Source organism: Peromyscus maniculatus, chromosome 22, assembly GCF_049852395.1.
Source record: "Peromyscus maniculatus bairdii isolate BWxNUB_F1_BW_parent chromosome 22, HU_Pman_BW_mat_3.1, whole genome shotgun sequence".
Classification (NCBI taxonomy): Eukaryota; Metazoa; Chordata; class Mammalia; order Rodentia; family Cricetidae; genus Peromyscus; species Peromyscus maniculatus.
In genome coordinates, this window is record NC_134873.1 from 9,432,900 (window position 1) to 9,456,526 (window position 23,627).

General features: G+C 54.0%; 2 protein-coding genes across 3 annotated transcripts; both read right to left on the reverse strand.

Moving 5' to 3' along the window:
- Positions 1 to 189: 189 nt before the first annotated feature.
- Positions 190 to 13,113, reverse strand: Dennd1c (DENN domain containing 1C). Of its 2 annotated transcripts, none has more exons than XM_076559210.1 (23): positions 12,976 to 13,113; positions 11,440 to 11,504; positions 11,304 to 11,347; positions 11,135 to 11,184; positions 9,473 to 9,592; positions 8,299 to 8,368; positions 8,071 to 8,151; positions 7,912 to 7,977; positions 7,754 to 7,807; positions 7,551 to 7,661; positions 5,556 to 5,656; positions 5,247 to 5,292; positions 5,041 to 5,118; positions 4,808 to 4,933; positions 4,283 to 4,387; positions 3,707 to 3,800; positions 3,579 to 3,619; positions 3,274 to 3,345; positions 2,087 to 2,131; positions 1,891 to 1,998; positions 1,201 to 1,268; positions 885 to 1,092; positions 190 to 799 (listed from the first exon to the last, which is right to left on the reverse strand). In XM_076559210.1, the coding sequence occupies exons 1-23, from the start codon at positions 12,990 to 12,992 to the stop codon at positions 251 to 253; spliced, it is 2,319 nt and encodes a 772-aa protein (XP_076415325.1). In that variant the 5' UTR covers positions 12,993 to 13,113; the 3' UTR covers positions 190 to 250. The 2 variants fall into 2 exon arrangements, with proteins under 2 accessions (XP_076415325.1, XP_015856329.1); XM_016000843.3 differs by having other exon boundaries at positions 5,017 to 5,118.
- A 1,769-nt stretch (positions 13,114 to 14,882) lies between these two features.
- On the reverse strand, positions 14,883 to 22,728 carry Tubb4a (tubulin beta 4A class IVa). Its single transcript, XM_006982287.4, has 4 exons — positions 21,676 to 22,728; positions 20,349 to 20,457; positions 20,104 to 20,214; positions 14,883 to 16,566 (listed from the first exon to the last, which is right to left on the reverse strand). The coding sequence occupies exons 1-4, from the start codon at positions 21,730 to 21,732 to the stop codon at positions 15,509 to 15,511; spliced, it is 1,335 nt and encodes a 444-aa protein (XP_006982349.1). The 5' UTR covers positions 21,733 to 22,728; the 3' UTR covers positions 14,883 to 15,508.
- Between the last annotated feature and the right edge of the window lie 899 nt (positions 22,729 to 23,627).

Here is a 23,627-nt window from a genome sequence, read left to right on the forward strand (position 1 = left end):
TTTTTTTTTTTTTTTAAAGCTTGTGGGAATATCAGTTTAGATGAGTTCGGTTGGAATTGTAAGCTCTTCAGGATCCTAACAGGCTGGAAATGGCGGGGAAGGGCCTTCAGATGAACCTTAAAGGTAGTTAGAGGTCGCTTCTGGTGGTGGGTGAGGTAGGTTTCTGAGCTGACAGAGGCTCCAGATAAATTTGCCAAGGGAAAAAAAATCAGCTTTATTGAGAGCCGGGGTCCCCTCCACACCCCGGCTCTTAGTTTTCAAAACACTTTTTCAGGTCAGCAACGCGAGGCTGCCTGGCGGCGGGCCCTTGCGGGTTGCTGACTCCTCGCTCCTTGAGGGGTGGCACTCGAGTCTGATTCCGCAGGACCTGGGGAGGCTGGTTTCTGGGGATCTCTGGAGAATTGGAGTGTGAGGGAGACCGAATGGATTGTAATGTCCCGACAGCGTCACAGCTGAGCTTTGTGGGGGCAAGAAGTTGGGGGCTCTTTGGCGGGCTGGGCTGAGTGGGCACTGGGGGGAGCCTGGAGCAAGGGCTTTGTGGGATTCTAGGATCCGGCTCGGTGGGAGCAGAGAGCTCGGGGTCCCCTTGGCAGCTGGGGTCTGCTGAAGTGGCTGAAGATGCTTGCGGAGAGATGTCTGAGGGCGGCTGCGAACAGTTCATGGAGCAGCTTGCAACCTCTAAAGATGGAGTGTCCTGCAGAGCCGTCAGGTCCCCTGGCAAGGACCAGGGCTGGGGTTCCGGGGATCGCTCATGCTCATCCTCTTCCAGTTGCCATGGTGACCTCGCTGGGATGTCAGGCTGGGCAGAGGTGGCGGTGGGGGGGAGGTCAGGTGAGGATGGGACTGACAGGTTGGGAGGGCACGGGGAGGGTCTTGGGTCTTACCAGACTGAAGCAGCTCTCCGACGCCCCCTGCTGGCAGCAGTTCAAGCTCTGGCTGGCCCTCAGCCGGCCGCCACTCTTGGTTTCCACGCTCAGACTGTCGAGAATCTCGCTCAATAGATCCAGTTCTCCTCCGGACCCCAGAAAGCTGCCGTCTAGAGTTTCCTCTGCCCAGGGACTCTGGGTGTCCTCGGGGCTCAAGGCAGGGCTCCTGGAATGAGGATGGACATCCTGGACTTCATTGGGCTGCTCCAGGGTCTGGAGGCACCCTCCTCATCAGTCCCCTGTACCCCCAACCTTGACCTGCTTCATTTCTTACCTCTCGCCAAGGGGTTCAGAAGGTCCCTCTTCTCGCCTGAGTCTCCTGCTAGGGCGGAGGGGCCTGTTCTGAAAAAGATAAGGGAGGAAGAATGGGGAGGGGCCCAGGAACTGCAGAATTCAGGGCTGGGGCTTTCCAGCTTGAATTGGAAAGAGCTAGGCATGTTGCTGCGCGTCTGTCCTCTTAGCAGTCTGCAGCCTGAGGCAGGAGCATCATTGCAAGTTTGAGTCCTGACTGGCTACATAGGGAGACTCCTCTAAAAACAGAACAAGGGCTGGGGTGAATCTCTGAGTTTGAGACGAGCCTGGTCTAAAAACAAACAAACAAACAAACAAACAAACAAACAAACCCACAAACCAGGGAGCTGAGAGAATGCAACTCAGTTGGTAGAGGTTCGCCTAACACGCACAGGGTCCTGGGTTTGATCTCTAGTTTAAACTGGGTGTGGCGGATCAGGAGTTCAAAGTCATACTTGGCTGTATAGTGAGTTTGAGACTAGCCTGAGCTACGCTGGAGCCTCAACAAAGGGAAATGATTTGGTGGAGCCTGGGTATGAGTGGGGGATTTGGGGAGAATCCGTGTGTGCGTCTGTGGTGTGTGTGTGTGTGGGGGGGGATGAGGGAGAGCAGACGTCCTCACTCTGTGTGTGCGTGCATGTGTGCATGCAGTGGTGGAGATGGGCATCCTCACCTGCCCAAAGTGCTGGCTGATAGGCAGGCGCTGTTGCAGGCGATCTGAGCGGCTGGTGAGGCTTAGGGTTCTCAGGGAGCCCCCCCTCTGGAGGCCAGAGTCTCCGTCCTGTGAAGGTATGCACGTGTGGGCCCGGGTACCATCCCCACTCCCCTGAATTCCCTGTGGGTGGGGAGCTCACCCTGGGTCTTCTTACCTTAGTCATAAGCAGGTTCTGCACCCCTTTCAAGCCGCTCTTCGCCTAGGATGATGACCCAGTACCGTTAGACCTGACACAGGGAGACAGACTGGGCTTCCCAGGATGGCTGTTTCCTGCCATCCACCCATCCTTGTGTCTTCCAAGCTATGTCTGTACCTTTGACTAATGCACAATGTTCCTGGAGGGAGTCACCCTGCCATAAACCAAAGGTTTGACCATCATGTGTCAGGGTTAAAATCAAATGGATGGGAGACACTGCCAGCCGCCGCCATGAGTACCAACATGTAAGATACTGGTAAGCCACGAGCCATGTGGCAAGGTATACATTTACAGAGATGGGTTAATTTAAGATATGAGAACTAGATAACAAGAAGCCTGCCACGGCCATACAGTTCGTAAGAAAAAAAAATCAAATGGATGGATCTGAACTGTAAAAGCAGGTCTGAGGGAAATTTTGAGCTCCAGAATGCCCCTCCCTCCCCTCCGAAAAAAATCAAGAATGGAAGCTAAGTAACAAAGGTAGTGAAATGATCTGGCTGTGTGTGTGTGTGTGTGTGTGTGTGTGTGTGTGTGTGTGTGTGTGTTTTACTGGGGGGAGAGGGAACATGAGTCATGATACAACTATGGAGGACAGTGTACAACTCAGGTGTCAGTTCTCTGTGGATTCTAGGGAAGCCCTAAAGTTTACCAGCCCTAAAGTTTATTATTAAAAATTTTCTATTTATTTATTTATTTTTTGAGACAGAGTTTTTCTGTGTAGCTCTGGAACTAGCTCTATAGACCAGGCTGGCCTCGAACTCATAGAGATCTGCCTGCCTCTGCCTCCAAGTGCTGGGATTAAAGGCTGAGCCATCACTGCTGGGCTAACAACCAACTTTTACAAGTTGTCCTCTGCCCTCCACACATGCACGATGGCACAAACAAATACCCAAGTTTATTGGGTGTGGTGGGGCACGACAATTCCAGCAATTCAGGAGGCAGTGGCAGGTGGCTCTCTGTAAGTTCAAAGCCAGCCAGGGCCACATAGTAAGACCCTCTCTCTAAAACAAACTCCAAAATGGAAAGTACATAAGAATGCCAACCTGTTTTCTACATGCACACACACATATACAACACAGGACCTCCCTCTGTCCCTTCCCCGTGGTCACCCTAGCCAAGAGGAGCTGCCACCCAGCTGCTCTCACCGATCGGTACATGTTCCTGACGGCTGGTCGGGTTTTGGCCTTCATTGAATGCAAGAGGGCGTCACCACCTTTCTGTAGGGGGTTGGAGGAGAAAGCACCAAAGGGGAGAACCTTGGGCCCCTGAGGTCACCAGGGCTGGACCCCACACTCCACTTCCCACCTCCGGATGTCTTCTGCTGGGCAGCCCTGCCCCCTGTGCCTCCACCCGGGGGTGGGGGGTTAACCAAGCCTTTTCCTGAGGCCTGTAGTGAGAGAAGGAGCTGGTAAAGTTGGTTACGGACAGGAACAGGGATGGCTGTTGTTACCTTAAGACTATCTACCCAGAGCTGGTAGGATCGGAGGGCGCCTGGAGAACGGAGAGACGGAGAGAACTGTGAGTGCCAAGGCAGGCCAAAGCCTGGGGAGTTGATGGGGTGAGAGCCCCAGGGCTCACCTGAGGAAGCCCCACAGCAGGCGATGATCTCTTGCTCGAATTGGTCTGAGAAGCCTTCCCCAGCATTGAGTTTCTCCAGTCGGGTTTCGATGAACTTGGGATAGGGAGAGAGGGTCAGACACAAGCCCTAGGAAGTGCCTGTTGCTCCCTGAAGATGTGGAAGGCAGCCCGGCCAGGTCCCTCCCAGGAATCGGGAAACCTAAAGACTAGGCATCCAACTTGGCCCCTGAAGTCAAGATCTGTCCCCAAGTCCATCCTCGCCCCGCCCTCTAGGCCCCGCCCTCTAGACCCCGCCCTCTAGGCCCCGCCCTCTAGGCCCCGCCCTCTAGGCCCCGCCCTCAGGGACCCACAGCCCATCCTTATTCCTCATGGTAGGCCAGGCCCCCAGGGACCAGCTGCCCGTCTTCACCCGACCCCTAGGCCCCGCCCCCAGGGTCGGCAGCCCGCCCTTCCCCCTAAGCCCCGCCCTCAGGGAAAGCAGCTCATCCTCGCCCCTCCCCCTAGGTCCGCTCCCAGGGACACGCCCCCCTGTTCCTTACCCTGGGTCCCGCCCTCAGCCCCCCATTGGGAGCTCACCTGCTTGAACAGCTGCAGGTGCACCGCCCTCTTGTGGAAGGTCTGCAGCGGCGACCCCGGCTTCTGAGCCAAGAAAGCTTCTTCACTGAAGGTCACGGGCTGACCCTGGAAGAAGGATTCTTTCCAGAGCTCCCTGCCGCTCTTCTGTCTCCCACCGTCTCCTTTTCAACCTCATAATACACCTAGCAAGCACTGGCTGGGCGCCAACTGTGTACTCATGGGGCACCGCATCCTCGTCTGTAATGTGGCTATCAGCATTAAATAATGTTGATAGTGTGGGAGGCTGAGGCAGGAGGATTGCTGCTGGGTTACTTAGTGGGCTCCAGGGCAGCCTGGGCTACAAGAGACCCAGTCTCAAGAAAAAAAAAAAAGAGGAGGTTCAGGAGTTCAAGGTCATCCTGGGCTGCATTGAGTTTGAGGCTTGCCTAGGCTACATGAGACCGTAAGCCACCGGGTGCTCTTAATGGTGTGACTTTCCCAGGGTCCTTCAAGAGGCCTGGGCATCTCCCCTCTTCACTTGCTCACCGGGATGCAGACCAGTGCGTCGCGGTACCCTCCGAAGAGCAGGGCCTGGGCTTTTAGGAAGAGTCGGGACACTCCTTCCCCGGGGCTCAGCGCCACCTTCCTCAGTCGAAGCCTCAGCAGGGATACCTGGCAACACGGGAGAGACCCTGAGATGGGCAGAGATGGAGGCTCCACCTTGAGGAGCAGGCGTGGGGGGCAGCGGCACTAACAACGTCTGGGGGCAGCGCTTGTACGTCGTCGAAGGGCGTCTCCAGCGTGTTGGAGTCGGCGTTCAACACCACGACATCTTCCAGTGCCTTCTCCCGAACTCTCTGCCGGAGGAGACAGATGCGGGCTGTCGTCATTCAGAATCCACACAGAGCAGGGGCTCCGAGGAACTGGAGGGAGAGGAGGGAACCCCCCCCTCCCCAGCCCGAGCCTTGGGTGTTTCAGCACTCACCTCAGCGAGACTAGCGTGGACTCCGATGAGGTAGGGCATGGGCGCGCTGTGGAGGGGACGGGAGGGAGGTACATGCCTTAAACCCCCAAGCCTTTGGCCTATGATTGCCTTATGTAGCCCAGGCTAGCCTGGAACTCTTTATTTTCTTATTTAACTTTTTTGTGATAGGACCTCAATGTAGACCAGGCTGGCCTGGAACACAAAGCAATCCTCTTGCCTCTGTCTCCCAAGTGCTAAGATTAAAGGTTAGCAGCACTCTAGGCTTTCCCTGGGCTAATGTTCCTCAGCCCTCACCCCTTCTTTTCTCACCAGCAGTAATCCAGCAGGTGTGGGGGCAGCGTGGGAATCAGGACGTGCTCCCAGTGCATGGGGTAGAGCAAAGCACAGGACGCGTGAACGCAGGCTGTCAGCTGGGGGTGAGAAGGAGGGAGGCGGTGGAATTAGGCCTTAGACTCCCCCACCACCTGGGTTGCTGAGATGGGTGCTTCGACCTCCCCCATCTGTCCTGTCTCCTCCATCCATTGCTGGGGAGCTGGGCGGAACTCAGATCCTCTAAGGAAGTAGAGACCAAAGATTTTGGGCAGTTACAGCTCCATGTGCTCAGATAAAAAATAACTCTAAGTTTCATGCAGGTTCTGTAATCCTGGCACTCAGGAGTCGGAGCAGGGGGATTGAGGTGAGTTTGAGACCAGGCTCAGCTACAGAGCGAGTTCTAGGTCAGTGTGGACTGGAGTGGGACTGTCTCAAAAACAAAATAAAACAAATACCCCGACAGAACAGGGTGGGTGTGAGGGCTCAGAGAGTAGAGGATCCTGTGGCCAAGTCTGAGGACCTGAGTTCGATTCCCAGGGCCCCATATGGCAGAAGGAGAGAACCAACTCCTACAAGTTGTTTTCTGACCTCCACACTCAGGCTGTGGAACACAGACCCTGACAAACAAAATCGGTAAGATGTAATTTCACGAAGGAAACAACAAAAGAAACAAGCAAGCCCTCCAAACAGAACCAGTACCGAGGATGCGGCCCTGCAATGAAAGCTTGCCTACCCTGTGCAAAGCCCTGGGTCTCAACCCCAGAACCATAAAAACATAAAGCTAAAACCCAGCTAGGCGGTGCTGACACAGGCCTTTAATCCCAGCACTCGGGAAGGCAGACAGGTGGATCTCTGTGAGTCCCTGGTCTATGGAGAGAGTCCCAGGACAGCTAGGGCTACACAGTGAGACCCTGTGTTGAAAAAACAAAAACAGGGCTGGAGAGATGGCTCAGAGGTTAAGAGCACCGACTGCTCTCCCAGAGGTCCTGAGTTCAATTCCCAGCAACCACATGGTGGCTCACAACCATCTGTAATGGGATCTGGTGCCCTTGTCTGTATACATAATAAATAAATAAATCTTAAAAAAAAAAGAAAAACAAAACAAAAACGCAAAACAAAAACGCTGAGCACACAGGAACACACTTGAGGGGCAGGAGAGCGGGCTCAGTGGTTAGAGCACCCTCCACTCTTGCTCAGGAACCGGTTCTCAGCAACCACAAGGTTATTCCCAACGGCCTCTAACTCCAGTGCCAGGGGATCTTCTTCCGGCCTCTTCCAGCACCACAGACAGACATACACATTAAAAAAAAATCTTAAAAATAATGTAAAACATAAAAGCAGAGCAGGAAATAAAAAATAAAATTATGTTTATTTGTGTGTGTGTGTGTGTGTGTGTGCTCACTTGTGCACACTGGAGGGCAACTCATAAGGTCTATCTTTGCTTCCACCATGTATGCCGTACGCACCTTTTCTCTCCGAACCATATCACTGGCTCTAGAATTTTTTTAAACGTCCTTATTCATTCATTCATTCATTCATTCATTCATTCATTCATTCATTTTTATTTATTTGTTTGTTTGTTTGTTTACTGAGACCTGGGTCTCATGTATCAGGCTAGCCTCAAGCTAGGTATTTCAGGGTGACCTTGAACTTCTGATTCTCCTGCCTCAGGCAGAGATTACAGGTGTGTTGCACCATGCCTGGCGGCCTGGTTGATGCCAGCTTAGGAATGGAACCCAGGGCTTCATGCTTGCTAGGCGAGCGCACTTTACCCACTGAGCCAAGGCCCCATCTTTGGAGAAGGGGCGCGGGGGGGGGGGGGGGGGGCTAGACCAGGTCTGGTCCTCAGTGGATGCGCCTGTCCTAGATCGCGCTACCAATGAGGAGGAGCCACTGTAGAGCCTCCTCAGATTGTCCCCACAGGGGTGGGGCTGAATGAAGGGGTGTTAGAGTCAACCCTGGGGTCCCGTGGGGGCGGAGATCCCTCCTCACCGTGCTGAGCTTGCTGGCCGTGAGCAAGACCCTCCTCTCAGCCAGCAGCGCCGCGAAGAGCCCCACGATGTTCTCATCCCTCACAGCGACCACCAGCTCCGTGAGATTCCTCTGGGGGATGGAGAGGCACAGCGGCTGGGCGGGGGGCGAACAACCGAGATTCGCCGTCCCACATTTTCCCCTTCACTCTGCGTTCTCCTTACGTTCTCAGGAATAGACGGCAGGCCGGCAGAATCCGGGTCCACAGAATAAGAAAGCTGATGGGGGCATGGGGAGAAGATTCAGCCAGTCTGCACTGGTGATGGTGGCCTCAGCTACGGCTCGGGGGTAGGGGTGGGGGTAGGGGGGCAGCTCCACTCACCAGCTTGCTATTCCCCAGGGCAGGAGGCAGGATCCCACACTGGCTCCAGATGGCCAAGCTGCTGCCCTGGGGGACAGGAGTAACTGTGTGGTGCCCCGGCTGGGCTCGCAGCCTCCGCCGCCAGCAAGAAGCCAGAGCCCCAAACCTGGGGCTACTCACCATCTCTGGTTCCCCTGAAAACCCCGGTCCAGGAAGAGGGTGTTGCTGTAAGTTCTGTAGGAGTTCTTCAGCTTCGGTGACCTGAGGGGTGCAGGAGGAGTTTGCCCTGGAGGGTCGATTTGGGGTTCTGAGGGTCTCCTCTCAGGCTGTGGGATCCTGAGAACTGCCTCAGCTAGGGTGAGGTGACGCAAGGGCCGGGGTGGGGACTGAGGGTGAGGCTGCTCTCACTTGGTTCTGGGCTAGGAGGTCCCCCACAGTATTGAGGATCTTGTAGAACACTTCAAACCAGGGAAGGTGGCTGGAGAGAGAGAAGGCGGGGAGGGGTCAGGGTCTAGAAAGTGCCCTCGAGGGACCCCGTAATCTTACAAATTTATTGTTTGAGAATTTCATGTGTGCATGAAATCTACCCCCATCAAATGTTACTTACTGGACTGGACATTGTTAATATATATAATGGAGTTTTTATCTGAATCTGTCATATGTTAATGGACTAGGCATCGTTAATGTAATCTTGACTGTGTATATTGTATATACTTACTGGATGTAATTTTTCTTGTATTAGTTATAAGCTTTCTTTAATATTAGACAAAAAGAGAGGAAATGTGGTGGTATTGTGTTCCCAAAAATATTGTGTACCTTAATAAACTTAATAAACTTATTCACCCCCATCAAACCCACCCCCATCAAATTCTCCACCCCCATCAAATCCATCCCCATCTCCACCTCTTTAGTATCCCCCCCCCCAACCTTCCCCTTTCAACTTCAGGCAATGTTGTCTTTAAAACCTATTCAATCAGCCAAGTGTAGTGGCGCACGCCTTTAATCCCAGCTCTCAGGAGTCAGAGGCAGGAGGATCTCTGGGAGTTTGAGGCCAGCCTGGTCTATATAATGAGTTCCAGGCCAGCCAGGGCTGCATAGTGAGACCCTGTCTCAAACCCCTGCCCCTCCCTCCACCACCACCTACAACAAAAAGCCTCACTGAGTCCACTTAGTGTTATCTATAAGTACACGGGTGTAGAGCCGTCCACTGGAGACTGCAAGCCTCCCAGGAGAAGAATGCTCTCTACCGCAGGACTTCACCAGCCCTGCCCCCCATGCTCGGGCCTGGGCTGGCTTGAAGGCTTGCAGGTCTTGTGCCTCTGTGCGTTCATGAGCGTGGGTTCTGTACTGTCCAGGAGACACTGTTTCACTCTGGTCCTTCTGGCCTCTCCGCCCTCACTTCCGAAATGGTCCCTCAGCCTTGTGTGGAGGGTGGTGATTCACACATCCCGTGTGTGGACACGGGCTGGACATTCTAAGGTCCCTGTACTCTGACCAGTCGTGGGGTTCCGTGTCCGTCACGAGGCCTAGTGTTTGTTCCCATCTGTCCCCACTCGGTCCCCAAGGTCCCCATGTCACCCACCTGAGGATACAGAGGCAGCTGCATGCACCAGCTCGCAGGCGGCAGAAGCCAAATCTGCGGTTGCCCAGCAGGTCAGTGAGGGCGAAGGTGAAGTGCTGGACAGCAGGGTTGGGCAGCTCCCTGGAGGGGGAAAGGCTCCGGTGAGACTGGGCATTTCTCACCCGACTTCCCCGCTCTTCAGTCCTCCTGTCACACTCTGCAGATGGCCCGTGAATGCACGGTTTCTTTGTTCGCTTGACGTCTGAGCTCTGTTATTTTGTGGGTCCCCTCCAGTCAAGAACTCTGAGTCCTGGAGGCTGTTCTCATAGCTCCATCACTAAGATGTGTGTCCTGTAAGACTGAAGACCTCGGGGGCTGGAGAGATGGCTCAGAGGTTAAGAGCACCGACTGCTCTTCCAGAGGTCCTGAGTTCAATTCCCAGCACCCACATGGTGGCTCACAACCATCTGTAATGAGATCTGGTGCCCTCTTCTGTGTTCATAATAAATAAATAAATCTAAAATTAAAAAAAAAAAAGAGTTCTAGCCCCTGTGCCCATCTTTGAAAAGAAAGAAAATCTGGAGGCCAGGGAGGCAGCTTGTCAGGAAAAGGGGCTTGTCACGTAAGCCTGGTGGTGAGGGGCCACATGGTGGAGGGAGAGAACCGATTCCACAGAGTTATCCTTTGACCTGGGACTCCTGTGGTGCAGGCACACACCCACCACACACACACACACACACACACCACACACCCACCACACACACACCACACACCCACCACACACCCACCACACACCCACACACACCCACCACACACACACACACACACACACACACAGTAATAATAGAATAAAATAAAATCTGGTGTACTGGTGAACACTTATAACCCCGGAGCCAGGGAGGTGAATCATGAAAGCCCTGGGAGCCGATGGCTAGCCTGTCAAGCTTCCTTGAAGACCTCCAAGGCAGTGAGAGGCCCAGTGTCGAAAATCAAGGTGTATAGGGGCTGGAGAGACAGCCCAATGGTTAGAGCGCCAGCCGCTCTCCCAGTTTGGTTCCCAGACCCACATGGTGGCTCACAATGTCTTAACTCCAGTTCCAGGGGATCTGATGCCCTCTTTTGACCTCCCTGGGCACCAGGCATGCATGTGGCGCACAGACAAGCATGCAGGCAGGAACACAGGAAAGAAACCTAAACACAAAACCAAACCAAACCAATGTGGGGCTGGTGAGATGGCTCACATTAAAAAAAAGGGAAAGATGGCCATGTGGTGGCAGCAGCAGCAGTGGCAGTGGTGGAGGCATACACCTTAATCCCAGAGGCTGAGGCAGGCAGATCTCTGAGTTCAAGGTCAACCTGGTTTACATAGTGAGTTCCAGAACAGCCAGGGCTATGTAGAGAGACCCTGTCTCAAAATAAGTAAATAAATAAATAAATAAAAATTAAAAAAGAAAGAAAAGTGTGGCCGGTTTCTGGGAAAGACATGGGATCTGCCTCTGGCCTCCATATGCCGGTGCACACCCACGAACACACACTTATGCTGACACCGAGTCCCCTCTGAGGGACCACCTGACTTCAGTTCTTGGGTCTCTGGGTCCCTGTGCCTATAATTCTTTAGTTTTCAGGGTCCTTCTTGGGGTCCCCAAGAGCCTGGGAGTCCCCACCTCTCCGTCCCTTCCATACCTTTCTACGTCGAAAGGGAAACAGAACTTGGGCACCATCTGCATGGCCTCCTGGAGAGGGGAAGGAGCATTAACACAGGGTTCATGTCAGCCTCACCCCTCGGTTCAGGGTTCAAGGCCCACCCCTCTGTTGGGCCAGTCCTAGGGTGACAAAGATGCTTTCGGAATACCTGTTCCCGGAAGTCCGGCGGGAACTGCCGCAGGATCTGGGGATCTGCAGGGAGAGCAGCCACTGAGCTCGCATCCGCATCCTCGGGGCCTGAGGTCCTCCTTCCCATCCTTCCAGCCCCGGCCCTCTCAACTTACCCTCCTCCAGGGAGTGGGGGCGGCCAGCTTCGAAGAACCAGTCAAACACTGCAGGGGGCTGTTTTCTGTGGGCGTGAGGGGGCTTTACCCGGAGGGAGGGAGGGGTTCTGATTCTCGCATCTATGCCTCAGTGTGTGTTCCCTGTTCTGAACATGTGTGTGTAACTAGGTGTGTCAGTGTGGGCACCCTGAGGGGTGGGCCTAAGTGTGAATGCGGCTGAAGGATGTTGGGGGTAGGTAGAGAGGAGAAGGAAAAAGAGAGGAAGCCAGCATGGGGGCCATACCTTTAAGCCCAGGCAGATCTCGGGGGGTTCAAGGCCTGCCTGGTCTATATATGAGTTCCAGGTCAATCAGGGCTACATACTGAGACCCTGTCTCCAAAGAGAGAACTAGAGGCAGAGACAGAGAGAGCAGGGTAAGAGAAAGGAGAGGGAGAGAGAGACTGAGGATACTGAGAGAGAGAGAGAGAGAGAGAAAGAGAGAGAGAGAGAGAGAGAGAGAGAGAGAGAGAGAGAGAGAGAGAGAGAGAGAAAGAGAAAAAAGAAGCGAGAGAGATGGAGGAGGGACACCAGTGCCTGGCCTGTGATGGTGTGTCTGAGTGTAAAAAGCACGTGTGTGTGTGTGTGTGTGTGTGTGTGTGTGTGTGTGTGTGTGTGTGTGTGTGTGTTGCACACTGTCTGGTGTCTGTCCCTTAAATCTGCGGGGTAGAACTGCAGGCTGATGTATGTGCCCGGTGTCCTGTCTCTTTTCTCTCTGTGCCTTTGAGAATTTTTAAGGCTTGTCCTTGTGTTTCTGAAGGAGATTTTGTGAGGGAGGTCCACACTCCGCCGCAGAGAAAGGAGAGCAAGGGGCCCTGGCACTGACCGGTAAGGCCCGCACCTCTCCTTCCCTGTGCCTGCCTGCCGCCCTGGCACTGACCGGTAAGCCCGGCAGCCTCCCCTCCCCTCTGCCTGCCGCCCTGGCACTGACCTGTAAGCCCCGCACCTCCCCTTCCCAGTGCCCGCCGGCCACCCTGGCACTGACTGGTAAGCCCCGCACCTCCCCTTCCCTGTGCCCGCCTGCTGGCCGCATCTTGAAGAAGATGCTGGGGCCCCAGTTGTCAGAGGCCGACGACACTCTTTCCCATCCTGTTACACCCAGACATGGGCTCCTCCTGCACCTCATCGTCATGTGAACACAAGGCACCCATGAGCCCCCCACTAAGGTTGACACACAGTCTCCCACCATACCCTCTCACACCCATCCCCTCCGGAAACCACCTTCCTAAAACACCGCCCTTACCGGGGCGTCACGCTCCTAAAATCCCTGTCCTCATCACACAGATCTGGAGGCAGGAAAATTGAAGAGGAATCATGCGCGGCCTGAACAGGTGCCTGAGGGTCCACCCCTGTGGGTGGGTGGCTGTGCCTCTTGGACCCTCCCCTGCCGAAGCCCCAGCTACCATGTTTTTTTGTTTTTTTGTCGTCCCCCCCCCCCCCCCCCCCGTCTGAGGCCTGGCAATCTTGCAGGTGCAGGATAGAGGGAAGCCAGCTCTTACTTCTCTGTGGATCCCATGGTCTCCGCAGGGCTGGCCCAGCTGGACCCTTTCCCCCAGGCTCCTGGGGCCGGGGGAGCCTGTGCTTGCTTGGGGCAGGGCCCCTGATCTGCTCAGCTTCCTGTGTGGCTGAGAGAGGAAGTTTAACAGGGTGACGTTCCAGACGAAGGAGGCCCCCGCCCCCACCCGCTGTGAGCAACTCAGAAGTCCTGGGTTCCTAGCCTAGGTGGGGACAGGGTGGGTGAGAAGCAGGGCCAGGCTGGGAGGTCCCCATGGTCACAGCCAGGTCCTTTCTTTCTGAGTCCCCTGAAAATCTGTGAAGACCACCCAGGTAATTTCCTGTTGTTTCATTTCCAGGGGGGCAGCTACCCTGAAGGACAAAAGAGAGTCTCAGAGGGTGATGGCTGGGGTCATGCAGGAGTCCTGACGGAGATGCACAGAGGTCCAGACCCAGGTACGGTGATGCATGCGCATATGCACATACACATACCACACACACATAAATGCACACCCCCATCATACACACATGCACCTCTCACACATACACACCTCATATACATACCTTATATGTACACACACACCTCATATATATGCCTCCCCCCCAACACCCTCATACATACATCTCACTGAGAGAGGTCACAGAACTGATGAAGACAGGCCTGGGTGTTACCAAACTTAAGAGTCTCTGTCTGTACCCCAAGATGTTAAGTTTAGAACACTGGAGCTGTGGCTCAGTAGTTAAGAGTAAGGACTGCTCTTGCACAAGGCGTGGGTTCTCTGCACTCACATGGGTGGCTCACAACCCCAGTTCCAGGGGATGTGACGCCTCTGGCTTTCACAAACCCATATACATAATTACAAATAAAGTCAACATCATATTTTAAAAAAATATTAAAAAAATGATTAAAGAAAAGTCAAGTGTGGCTACCCATCCGTGAGAAACCAATTAAAACACCCCAGTTAGTTACATCTTTAATCCCAGCACTCAGAAGGCAGAGGCAGGCAGAGCTCAGTGAGTTTGGGGCCAGCCTGGACTACATAGTGAGTTCCAGGACAGCCAGGGATATATAGTGAAACCCTGACTCAAGAACACTAAAAACCCAAGCCAAACCAAATGCAGAAGAAGAGATGTATTCCGTGTGGCCACATTGGGAGGAGACACAAATCCAGGGACCTCTCAGGCCCACCTTCCCAATGTGGCCACATTGAACAAGTCCTATTTGACTTCTTAGGGTACAGACTGTCGTCCCAACTTTAGCAACTAGAGCAGAGAGTAGACACCATGTTCCTGGTGTGCAAAGGACTTATCCTATATCTCGGGGTTGGTCTGGTCTAGCCTGGTCTGTGTGGCTCTGCAATCCCTGTACCCCACCACCCCAAGATCTGGTCTTTGTTAAGTTTCAAAGCCAGGACAAATGGCTGAGGTGCCGAGTTAACATATCGGAGTGGAGCTGGCCTTCAGGTTCTCCCGGCGTCCTTCAGTCCCTACCTGTTATAGGTAGACATGTATGGCTGGCACACCCTGCCCTCTACCCTGAACTCTCCAGCACAGGGGCTGGGCTGCCCTTCCCCCAGAGCCCCGTCCCTATACAACCCAGACATTTTGGTCACACACCCTTCTTTTGGACCTATGGCCCCCTGGCTGCAGCACCTGGCTTCCCTTCTCCCTTCCCCTTCCTGTCTCCTCACGTGACCCAGCTCAGTCTGGTCATGTCCACTCTGGACTCCGACTGTGCCCTCCCACACATCTACGACAAACCTTCGCCTCCGCCGCTTAGGAGCAGCCGGGTCCTTTGCCGCCCCTTTTATTTTTTCTATTCATTCAGTCTTCAGCGGCCCCTTCTCCCCTGTGGGCCACTCCCCTCCCTGGCTGCCCTCAGAGAAGAAAATAAATGGAACAGAAAGCCATATCAAAGCAATGACTCTTTTATTGATGGGGGGGGGTCTCGGTCAGCAAAGAGCAGGGTGGGGTGGGCGGCGGGGAGGAGCTCTCTCACCCTAGGCCACGGGCCTCTTTCGTCTCCCTCCAGCTCTTCCCTGGGAAAGCCAAGCTGGTGGCAGCAAAACTAAGGCACAAGGGCAGGAACACACGGGGGCTCACGGGGGCCAGAGTGAGGGCGCTGGCTGGGTCGGGAGTGGGGAGCTGTGAGAGGTGAGGGGGGCTGGAGGCATGGGTTAAAATGTAAATCAAGATCTAGAGAGACATCTGGGGATGTCAGAGGTGGGGAATGAATGGTTCAGGAGCGCAGGGGAAGGGCTGTGGGATAAAAGACACGATTTTTAAGACCCAAGGAGATGAAGAGTGTGTGTGTGGGGGCTTATGGGTGTTAGAAGAGGGCTGGAGAGAAGGCGGGGTTCGGGGGTTAAAGGTGAAGTTAAGTAGAAGCAACCTGGGCTCTGGGCTTGGACAGTGCTAGCAGGGCCGATGATGATGCTCACGGGGTCCAAGGTGGGGAGGCAGCTGCAGGCAGATGTGGAGTGTTCAGGGTCAAAGCTTTGCTGGTGTGCCCCAGGGTCAGGGTGATGGGCAGGAGGCCTAGGCCACCTCCTCTTCCGCCTCCTCCTCGAACTCGCCCTCCTCAGCCGTGGCATCCTGGTACTGCTGGTACTCGGACACCAGGTCGTTCATGTTGCTCTCGGCCTCGGTGAACTCCATCTCGTCCATGCCTTCGCCCGTGTACCAGTGCAGGAAGGCCTTGCGCCGGAACATGGCGGTGAACTGCTCCGAGATGCGCTTGAACAGCTCCTGGATGGCCGTGCTGTTGCCGATGAAGGTGGCTGCCATCTTCAGGCCTCGGGGCGGGATGTCACACACGGCTGTTTTGACGTTGTTGGGGATCCACTCCACGAAGTAGCTGCTGTTTTTGCTCTGCACACTTAGCATCTGCTCGTCCACCTCCTTCATGGACATCCGTCCCCGGAAGACAGCGGCCACGGTCAGGTAGCGGCCGTGTCTCGGGTCACACGCGGCCATCATGTTCTTAGCATCGAACATCTGCTGAGTCAGCTCAGGAACGGTGAGGGCCCGGTACTGCTGGCTGCCCCGGCTGGTCAAGGGTGCGAATCCGGGCATGAAGAAGTGGAGACGAGGGAAGGGTACCATGTTCACCGCCAGCTTGCGAAGATCCGCATTGAGCTGGCCCGGGAAGCGCAGGCAGGTGGTCACCCCACTCATGGTGGCCGACACCAGGTGGTTGAGGTCCCCGTAGGTGGGGGTGGTGAGCTTGAGCGTGCGGAAGCAGATGTCGTACAGGGCTTCGTTGTCGATGCAGTAGGTCTCGTCGGTGTTCTCCACCAGCTGGTGCACAGACAGCGTGGCGTTGTAGGGCTCCACCACCGTGTCCGACACCTTGGGCGAGGGCACCACGCTGAACGTGTTCATGATCCTGTCTGGGAACTCCTCCCGGATCTTGCTGATGAGCAGGGTCCCCATGCCCGAGCCGGTGCCACCACCCAGCGAGTGCGTCAGCTGGAAGCCCTGCAGGCAGTCACAGCTTTCCGCCTCTTTGCGCACTACGTCCAGGACCGCATCCACCAACTCCGCGCCCTCCGTGTAGTGACCCTTGGCCCAGTTGTTGCCGGCTCCGGATTGACCTGGGGAAGAGACAGGCTTGGATTCGCAGGCTCAGGGAAGGGTGGACCCTCCAAACCGTCAGCGCTGAACCCTAGCGTCTGACTCATTAGACAATCAAGTGACAGGAGTCCCTGGCCAGGCTCGGAGGGTAGAGCCCTGCCCACAAGGCCCTGGGTTCCCCTGCGTTCCCTCCTCACCAGGGCGGAAGCCAGATGTGCTAGCCTCACCTGTCATTCCAGCACTCAGGAGGTGGCAGCAGGAGGATCAGGCATGCGAGACTAGCCACAGCTACATAGTGAGTTGAGGCCAGCCTGGGCTACATGAGACCCTGTCTCAGAAATTAATAAATGACACCGAGAAGGCTGGAAGAATAACGTTAACATTATTGTTATTTTAATTATTGAATTTACTTTTGGGGGCTGTGGTGATTAATTTTATTTTATTTATTTTTACTTTATTATTATTATTATTATTATTTTACTTGATAGCTGTATAGCTTTGGAGCCTATCTTGGAATTAGCTCTGTAGACCAGGCCGGGTCAGGTGGTTGTGAGCCACCTGATGTGGGTGCTGGGAACCCTTGGGTCATTTGGAAAAGAGCAGTGCTCTTAACCACTGAGCCATCTTTCTACCACTACCCCCCAAACTGTTTTTCTTAGGTGGTTTTAATTAATTAATTAATTAATTTATTTAAGACAGGGTTTCTCTGTGTAGCCCTGGCTGTCCTGGAACTCACTCTGTAGCCCAGGCTGGCCTTGAACTCACAGAGATCCACCTGCCTCTGCCTCCCGAGCGCTGGGATTAAAGTCATGCGCCACTACCACCCGGCTATTTTATTTTTTATATAGATTCTCATCATGTGGCCCTGGCTGCTCATGGACTCTGGCTGTCTGCCTGCTAAGGGCTTTGATGACTGCCATGCCAGGCTTGGATTATTTGTTTATTTAATAACAGGGTCTCAAACCCCATGTGTAGCCAAGGATATCCCTGAACTCCTGACCCCCCCTGCTCCACTGAGCGCTGAGATGTTGACAGATATCAGGAAGCCCAGTTTCTATGGTGCTGACCGTGGATCCAGGGCTTTGCGCATGCCAGGTGAGTGCTCACGGACCCCAGTTCCCTCCGGCCTCTGCCTCCATCTGTGCCCCTCTCCCTCTGCCCCAGCCACACTGGCCTCCTGGTGCCTCCTTTGTCACACCAGGCTCCAGATTTACTTTTCGGCCAAGACATAAAATTTATACACATTTGTGTGTGTGGGGAAACACTGTATTTTGATGTAGGGCTATACTGTCCAATGTTTGAGTTAGGATAAAGATAACAGCTTCCTCAAATGGACAGCACTGTTTTATTTATCCTACAAACATTTAAAATCTTTCCCCTCAGCTGCTTGAGATTCTGAATATTGTCACTGTCTGCAGTAACCGCACTGTGTAATAACACAGCAAACTATTATTATTAACAACAGTCACTTAATATAATAGGCATAAATAGTAACTGATACTTTATTATCAAACAATCATTATTATTAAGATGTAATTAATTTAATTATATAGTTATCTTTCAAATTTTATTTTATTCTTTTATTTACTTAAGTTCTCCTCCCCCGTTCCTCCCCCCCAGACAGGGTCTCACTATGCAGCCCTGGCTGTCTTGGAACTCCTCTGTAGACCAGGCTGGCCTCGAACTCAGATCCTCTAGCCCTGCCTCTCAAGGGCTGGGATTAAACGTGTGCACCACCATGCCCAGCTTATTTTATTCGTATTTTTTATGTGGGTGAATGTTTTGCCTGCATGTTTGTCTGTGCGCCATGAGTGCAGTGCCCTCAGAGGCCAGAGTTGGGGATGATTGAAGGGTCACCAGGGTCCTAGGGGACAAACAGGGTCCCCTGCTGGAGCCGAGTGCTGTCAACGGTTAAGTCATCTCTCCAGCGCCGATTATTACGTCCTACAATAATTATTATATTTAACTGTAAGTGTTTCAGTTTCGCCACACCTTCATCCAGAAGCTAGAAGGCTCCTACAAAAAGCTCAATAAAACCATACCCCATAAGCTTGAAAAACCTCTGTTCCTCCCAGGAGTGCCCTGACCCGGCTGCGGCCTTTCACGTCTGTGCTCCCTGCAGCAGCCAGAGGGCGCCCGTGAGCTGAGTCCGTCCCAGCTGTCCCTCCCCCCCCCCACTTCCTCCCCACCCTGTAGCCCTCAAGTCCCGCTGGCCCTGCCCTGTTCCCTCCTGCCTCGACCTCCATCGCTCCTCATTCCCTCTGCTGGAGTCACGCGGGCCTCCTGGATGCTCCTTCATCAGCTCTGGGACCTTTGCACCAGTGCCTGGAATTCCTTCTCTACCGTATTCACACGGCCCCTCCCTCACCTCTAGCAGGCCTCTGCTCCACGTCACGTGTGTGTGTGTGTGTGTGTGTGTGTGTGTGTGTGTGTGTGTGTGTACACACGCACGTGCAGGCGTGCATGGGCGTGCCCGTGTATGCACACGTGTAGAAGGCCAGTGTCTGGTGTCTTCCTCTATCTCTCTCTACCTTATTTATTTATTTATTCATTCATTCATTCATTATTTATTTATTTATTTTATTATTAAGGCAGGGTCTCTCACATGGCTAGACTGGCTTGCCAGCGAGCTCCAGGGTTTCACCCGTCTCTGTTCTCCCCAGAGCTAGCATTACAGACATAAGTTCCCGTGCTTGTATTTTCAAATGGGTGCTTGGGATTTGAACTCACATCTTCATGCTCACACACTGAGCACTTGACCAACTGAATCATCTCCCCAAGCCTCCTTTTAATCTTGTCCTTTCTTTCTTTTCTCTCTGCCTTCCTTTCTTATTTCCTCCTCTTCTCTGCCTCTCTCTGGGACACACACACTCTGTGTGCACGCTCTTGGGCCCACCTCACATTTTTGTATCTTTCTCTCCTCAGCCATTTCCGGAGGACCTTTACGCACCATACCCACACTGGCACACAGTTATCTTCCACACACTTTGTATCCATCAGAGAGGGAAACTCCCTTGCCCAGGGTCGCTAGCTGGGGCTGCAGTAGAGAAGAAGACAGCTGCCTCCTTGCCCCCGCTCTGACCGGCTGCCATCCCCGTGGAGCTGACATTCTGAGGACGACTGGAGATGGATTGCTGAGCACCAGCCCTGTGGTCATGGACTGACTCCTCTTCTAATTGGTAGATGAGCTCAGAGCCCTTCTAGAAAAGTATGGTGTCTACACAGAACCTGCTCACATCCTTCCTATGTACACCATCTCCAGAGGGCTGGGGCTCAGTCACTACAGTGCTCCTCTGGCATGCAGGAAGCCCTGGGCTCCATCCCCAGCAGCACAGAAACCCACCTGCCATCCCAGAACTGGGAAGGTGGCAGCAGGAGAATCACGAATTCGTGGTCATCTTAAGCCGTGTAAGCTAGTTCAAGGCCAGCCTCAGCTCTATGGCGACTTGGAGGCTGCCATGTCCTCTGAGTCTGCAGCAATCACGGGGGGGGGGGTGTCTTTGGTGCTAATTAGAAATGAAAACAAACATGTGTGCCCACACCGGAGAGGGACTCACCAAACACAAAGTTGTCTGGCCGGAAGATCTGGCCGAAAGGCCCAGAGCGGACGGAGTCCATGGTGCCGGGTTCCAGGTCAACCAGCACGGCTCTGGGAACATAATTTCCACCTGTGGAGACGGCAGATGGATGGAGGCTGGGGTGAGCGCCAGGCCCAGCAGGCTCCTGGGCACATCCTGTCCCTTCCTGCCAGCCCCCTCCTGCCCCCGCAGAAGGTGTCCACCCTCCTGGCTACCCTCCCTACCTGTGGCCTCATTGTAGTAGACATTGATTCTTTCCAGCTGGAGGTCACTATCCCCATGATAGGTCCCGGTGGGGTCGATGCCGTGTTCGTCACTGATAACTTCCCAGAACTAGAGAGAGAGACGTGTGACGGCAGAGTTGAATAGATTTTCCTTTTGTTATTGTTTAAAAACAGTTTATTTCATGTGGGTGAGCCTCACGCCACATGCTTGAGTGGAGGCCAGAGGACAGCTTGCCAGAGGCCGTTCTTCCTTTCCAGCACATGGAGATCAAACTTGGGTTGCCGAGCTTGGCAATCAGCACTGGAGGAGCCATGTTGCCTGCCCTACTGTTTGTTTGTTTGATGTGGGCATGGGTGATGGGAAGGGTTGGGTAGCTGTTTTGGATTTGCTGTTTTTTGTTTTTTGTTTTTTTTAAATCGTTGTTTATTATTTTTTAGGCAGGGTCTCCTATAGCCCAGGCTAGCCTGAAAGTCACTAGATAGCCTAGGATGATATTGAACTCCTGCCTCCATCTCCCTAGTGGCTGGGGTGACAGGTATGTACTACAACACCTGGGCAAAGGCTCTACCCACTGAGTGACACCGCCCCTACTTATTTATTTGTTAACACAGGGTTCCACATAGCCCAAGCTGTACCACAACACCTGGGCAAAGGCTCTACCCACTGAGCGACACCACCCCTATTTATTTGTATATATATATATATATATATATATATATATATATATATATATATATATATATATTTACTTACTTACTTATTTATTTGTTAACACAGAGTTTCACATAGCCCAGGCTGACCTCCGACTTATTGTATATGGGAGGCTGTTTTTGGGCTCCTGCCTCTATCTCCCAAGTGCTAAGGCTGGGGCGCAATGACAGCCGGGAAGGACGGGCTGAGAGATGCTGTGTCTGGAACACCCTCAAAACCACCTCTCCAGTTACTGACTGCTCTCCTGCTAGGTGACTGGGGAACTCAAAGCCACAGCTAGCATGAGCCAGCAAGAAGTGGGGGGTAGGGACAGGATGGGCTCCGCCAGAGCCTCTCGGTGCCACCCCATCCCGGCGGCAGGCTGGGGAGGAGGGGTCGTGCCTCTTTGTGCCGGCAGCTGAGGGTGACAGTGGTCCAGCTGTGAGGCCAGCTGTGGCCAAGGGGCACAAGGCCAGGCCCTGCCCCCATCACCGGCCCCTTTGTTCCCGGCCTGGCTCTGCCCTGGCTCCCCTCCCCCACTACCCTGGGATGCAGACTTCCTGGGTGAGTCTTAGGGGAGCCAGAGACCCCTCTCTGCGCCCGTCCCGTCGCCATCCCTCCCTCAGCCCCGCGCACCTTGGCCCCGATCTGGTTGCCGCACTGCCCGGCTTGCAGGTGCACGATCTCTCGCATGGCGGTGGTGCTGCTGCTGGTAGCAGCTGATGGACTGGTGTCGACGACGGGCCGCTGTGGCTCTGGCTCTGGAGACTGGGTGAGGTGGCGGCTGCGGAGCTGTCTCTGCGCCCCCGGGCGCCTCTATATCAGCGGAGCCGTAACCGCGTCACCGCCCGGGTCACCCGCAAGCTCCGCCTCCTGGGCCCGCCTGGGATGCTCGCAGTGAAGGATGGAGGGAGGATAGGGGGAGTATGGAAGGAGGGGCCCGGGGATGCAGGAATCTCCCCCGGTAAGCACCTTCTCTGAGGCCTCAGGGTCCTGGTATATCCCCACTCCAGCTTCCGGGTGCCATCAGCGATTCTCGTTCCTCTCCACTCGGGTTTCATAGAGACTGCTTGGAGAGGTGCCCCGGGGTCTTATAAACACCACCTAGGACAGCGCCCTCACCCCAGTCCCTCCTCGGGGTCTGCTGCTTCTCCCCTCTCCACTCCAGCCGAGACCCCCTGCTTCCTCAGAACCTTTGTATAGACAGGGAAGGGTGGTGGCTCTGAGCCCCAGGATCTCCAGAGGGGAGGTTTGGTGGCAGGTGTGTCGGGGAGATACTACTGGTTCCTGGGGGTCTCTTCTGGAACCTTCTACAGTTTTGCTTCTGTATTTGCAAAGGATGCTTGTGCAGGCTGGGCACTGTCCTGAGGAGCCCTGCAAGGCCCTAGAACTCCCTTGGGTCTCTTGAAAGATGGATATCACCCCCAGGAGGGCTTGGAGACTAATATAAGAGGGCTAAGACTCACAGCTGGACCCCACAAATAAAAGGGTGCTTCCTCCACATCAACATGTCTTTGCTTCAGTGTTGATAATTATTTCTTTAATTACAGGGTTTCCTATGTAGCTCAGGCTGGCCTGGAACTCACTATGTAGCCCAGGCTGGCCTTGAACTCATGAACTTTCTGCCTTCAGCCTTTGGAATCAACAGCATACCTAGCCTTGAAGTGACATCTAAAACATCTGCGAGTCCACGAGTTTGTCCCAGCACATTTGGAAATCAGAGGGCGGCCATTTACCTTCCGCCTGGTTCCAGACAGGGCCTTTCTTCTTGTCGGCCATGGACGCCCAGATTCTAGGGCTCTTCTGCTTTCTCCTCCTACCCTCTGTAAGGTCTCTGGGGTTACACATGCTCCTTGCTGTGTTCCTGGCTTTTATGTAGGGTTGAGGGATTTGAACTCAGGTCCTCAGGCTTGTGAAAGTGCTTTCACCCATCCAGCCCCCTCTCCCTTCTGAGGTAGGGTTTCACGAAGCCCAAGTTGGCCTTCCTCTTGATTAGCAGCCAAGGGTGACCTTGAACTCCTGATCCTTCTACCTCTGGAGTGCGGGGCGTGCTGGGATGTCAGGCGTGCACTGCCATGGCCTGGGTTTATTTGGCGTTGGGCATGGGACTCGGCCTCAGGCATGCCGGGCGAGAGTCCGGCCCCCCATGCTCTTTCTCCCTCGCTGCAGACCCAACTGTGATATCGCCAGCTGGCCGAAGACAAGCTTCTTCCCCCTCCTGCCCTCCCTCCCTCCCTTCTGCCCTCCCCCTCCCTTCCTTCCTTTAGTCAGACATTTTTCTCCCAGATCCACCACCACCTCCCCAACCCTCCCAACTTCAAGTCTTCCTGCTTTTTATTTTATTTATTTATTATTTATTTTTTGTGTGCATGGGCGTTTTGCCTGCATGTATGTCTGTATATTACATACATGCAGTGCCAGCAAAGGCCAGAGAGGACATCAGATCCGTTCTGATCCCCTAGGACTGGAGTTACAGACAGGTGTGAGCTGTCATGTAGGTGCTGGGAATCGAACCTGGGTCCTTTGGCAGTCAGTGCTTTTAACCACTGAACCATCTCTCTAGCCACTCCCAGACACTTTTAATTAAT

Bases quoted from the DNA above. Each gene is read 5' to 3' on its own strand.
- Dennd1c (XM_016000843.3), bottom strand. The intron at 11,185-11,303 runs GTATTCCGAAAG...TCCCCTCTCCAG, and splicing joins CGCCGGACTTCCGGGAACAG to GAGGCCATGCAGATGGTGCC. The intron at 4,934-5,016 runs GTTAGTGCCGCT...CCGTGTTGCCAG, and splicing joins AAGCGCTGCCCCCAGACGTT to GTATCCCTGCTGAGGCTTCG.
- Tubb4a (XM_006982287.4), bottom strand. From the start codon at position 21,732: ATGCGAGAGATCGTGCACCTGCAAGCCGGGCAGTGCGGCAACCAGATC. The intron at 20,458-21,675 runs GTGCGCGGGGCT...CTCTCTCTCTAG, and splicing joins GCAACCAGATCGGGGCCAAG to TTCTGGGAAGTTATCAGTGA. The intron at 16,567-20,103 runs GTGAGTCCCTCT...TCTCTTCCCCAG, and splicing joins GCCAGACAACTTTGTGTTTG to GTCAATCCGGAGCCGGCAAC.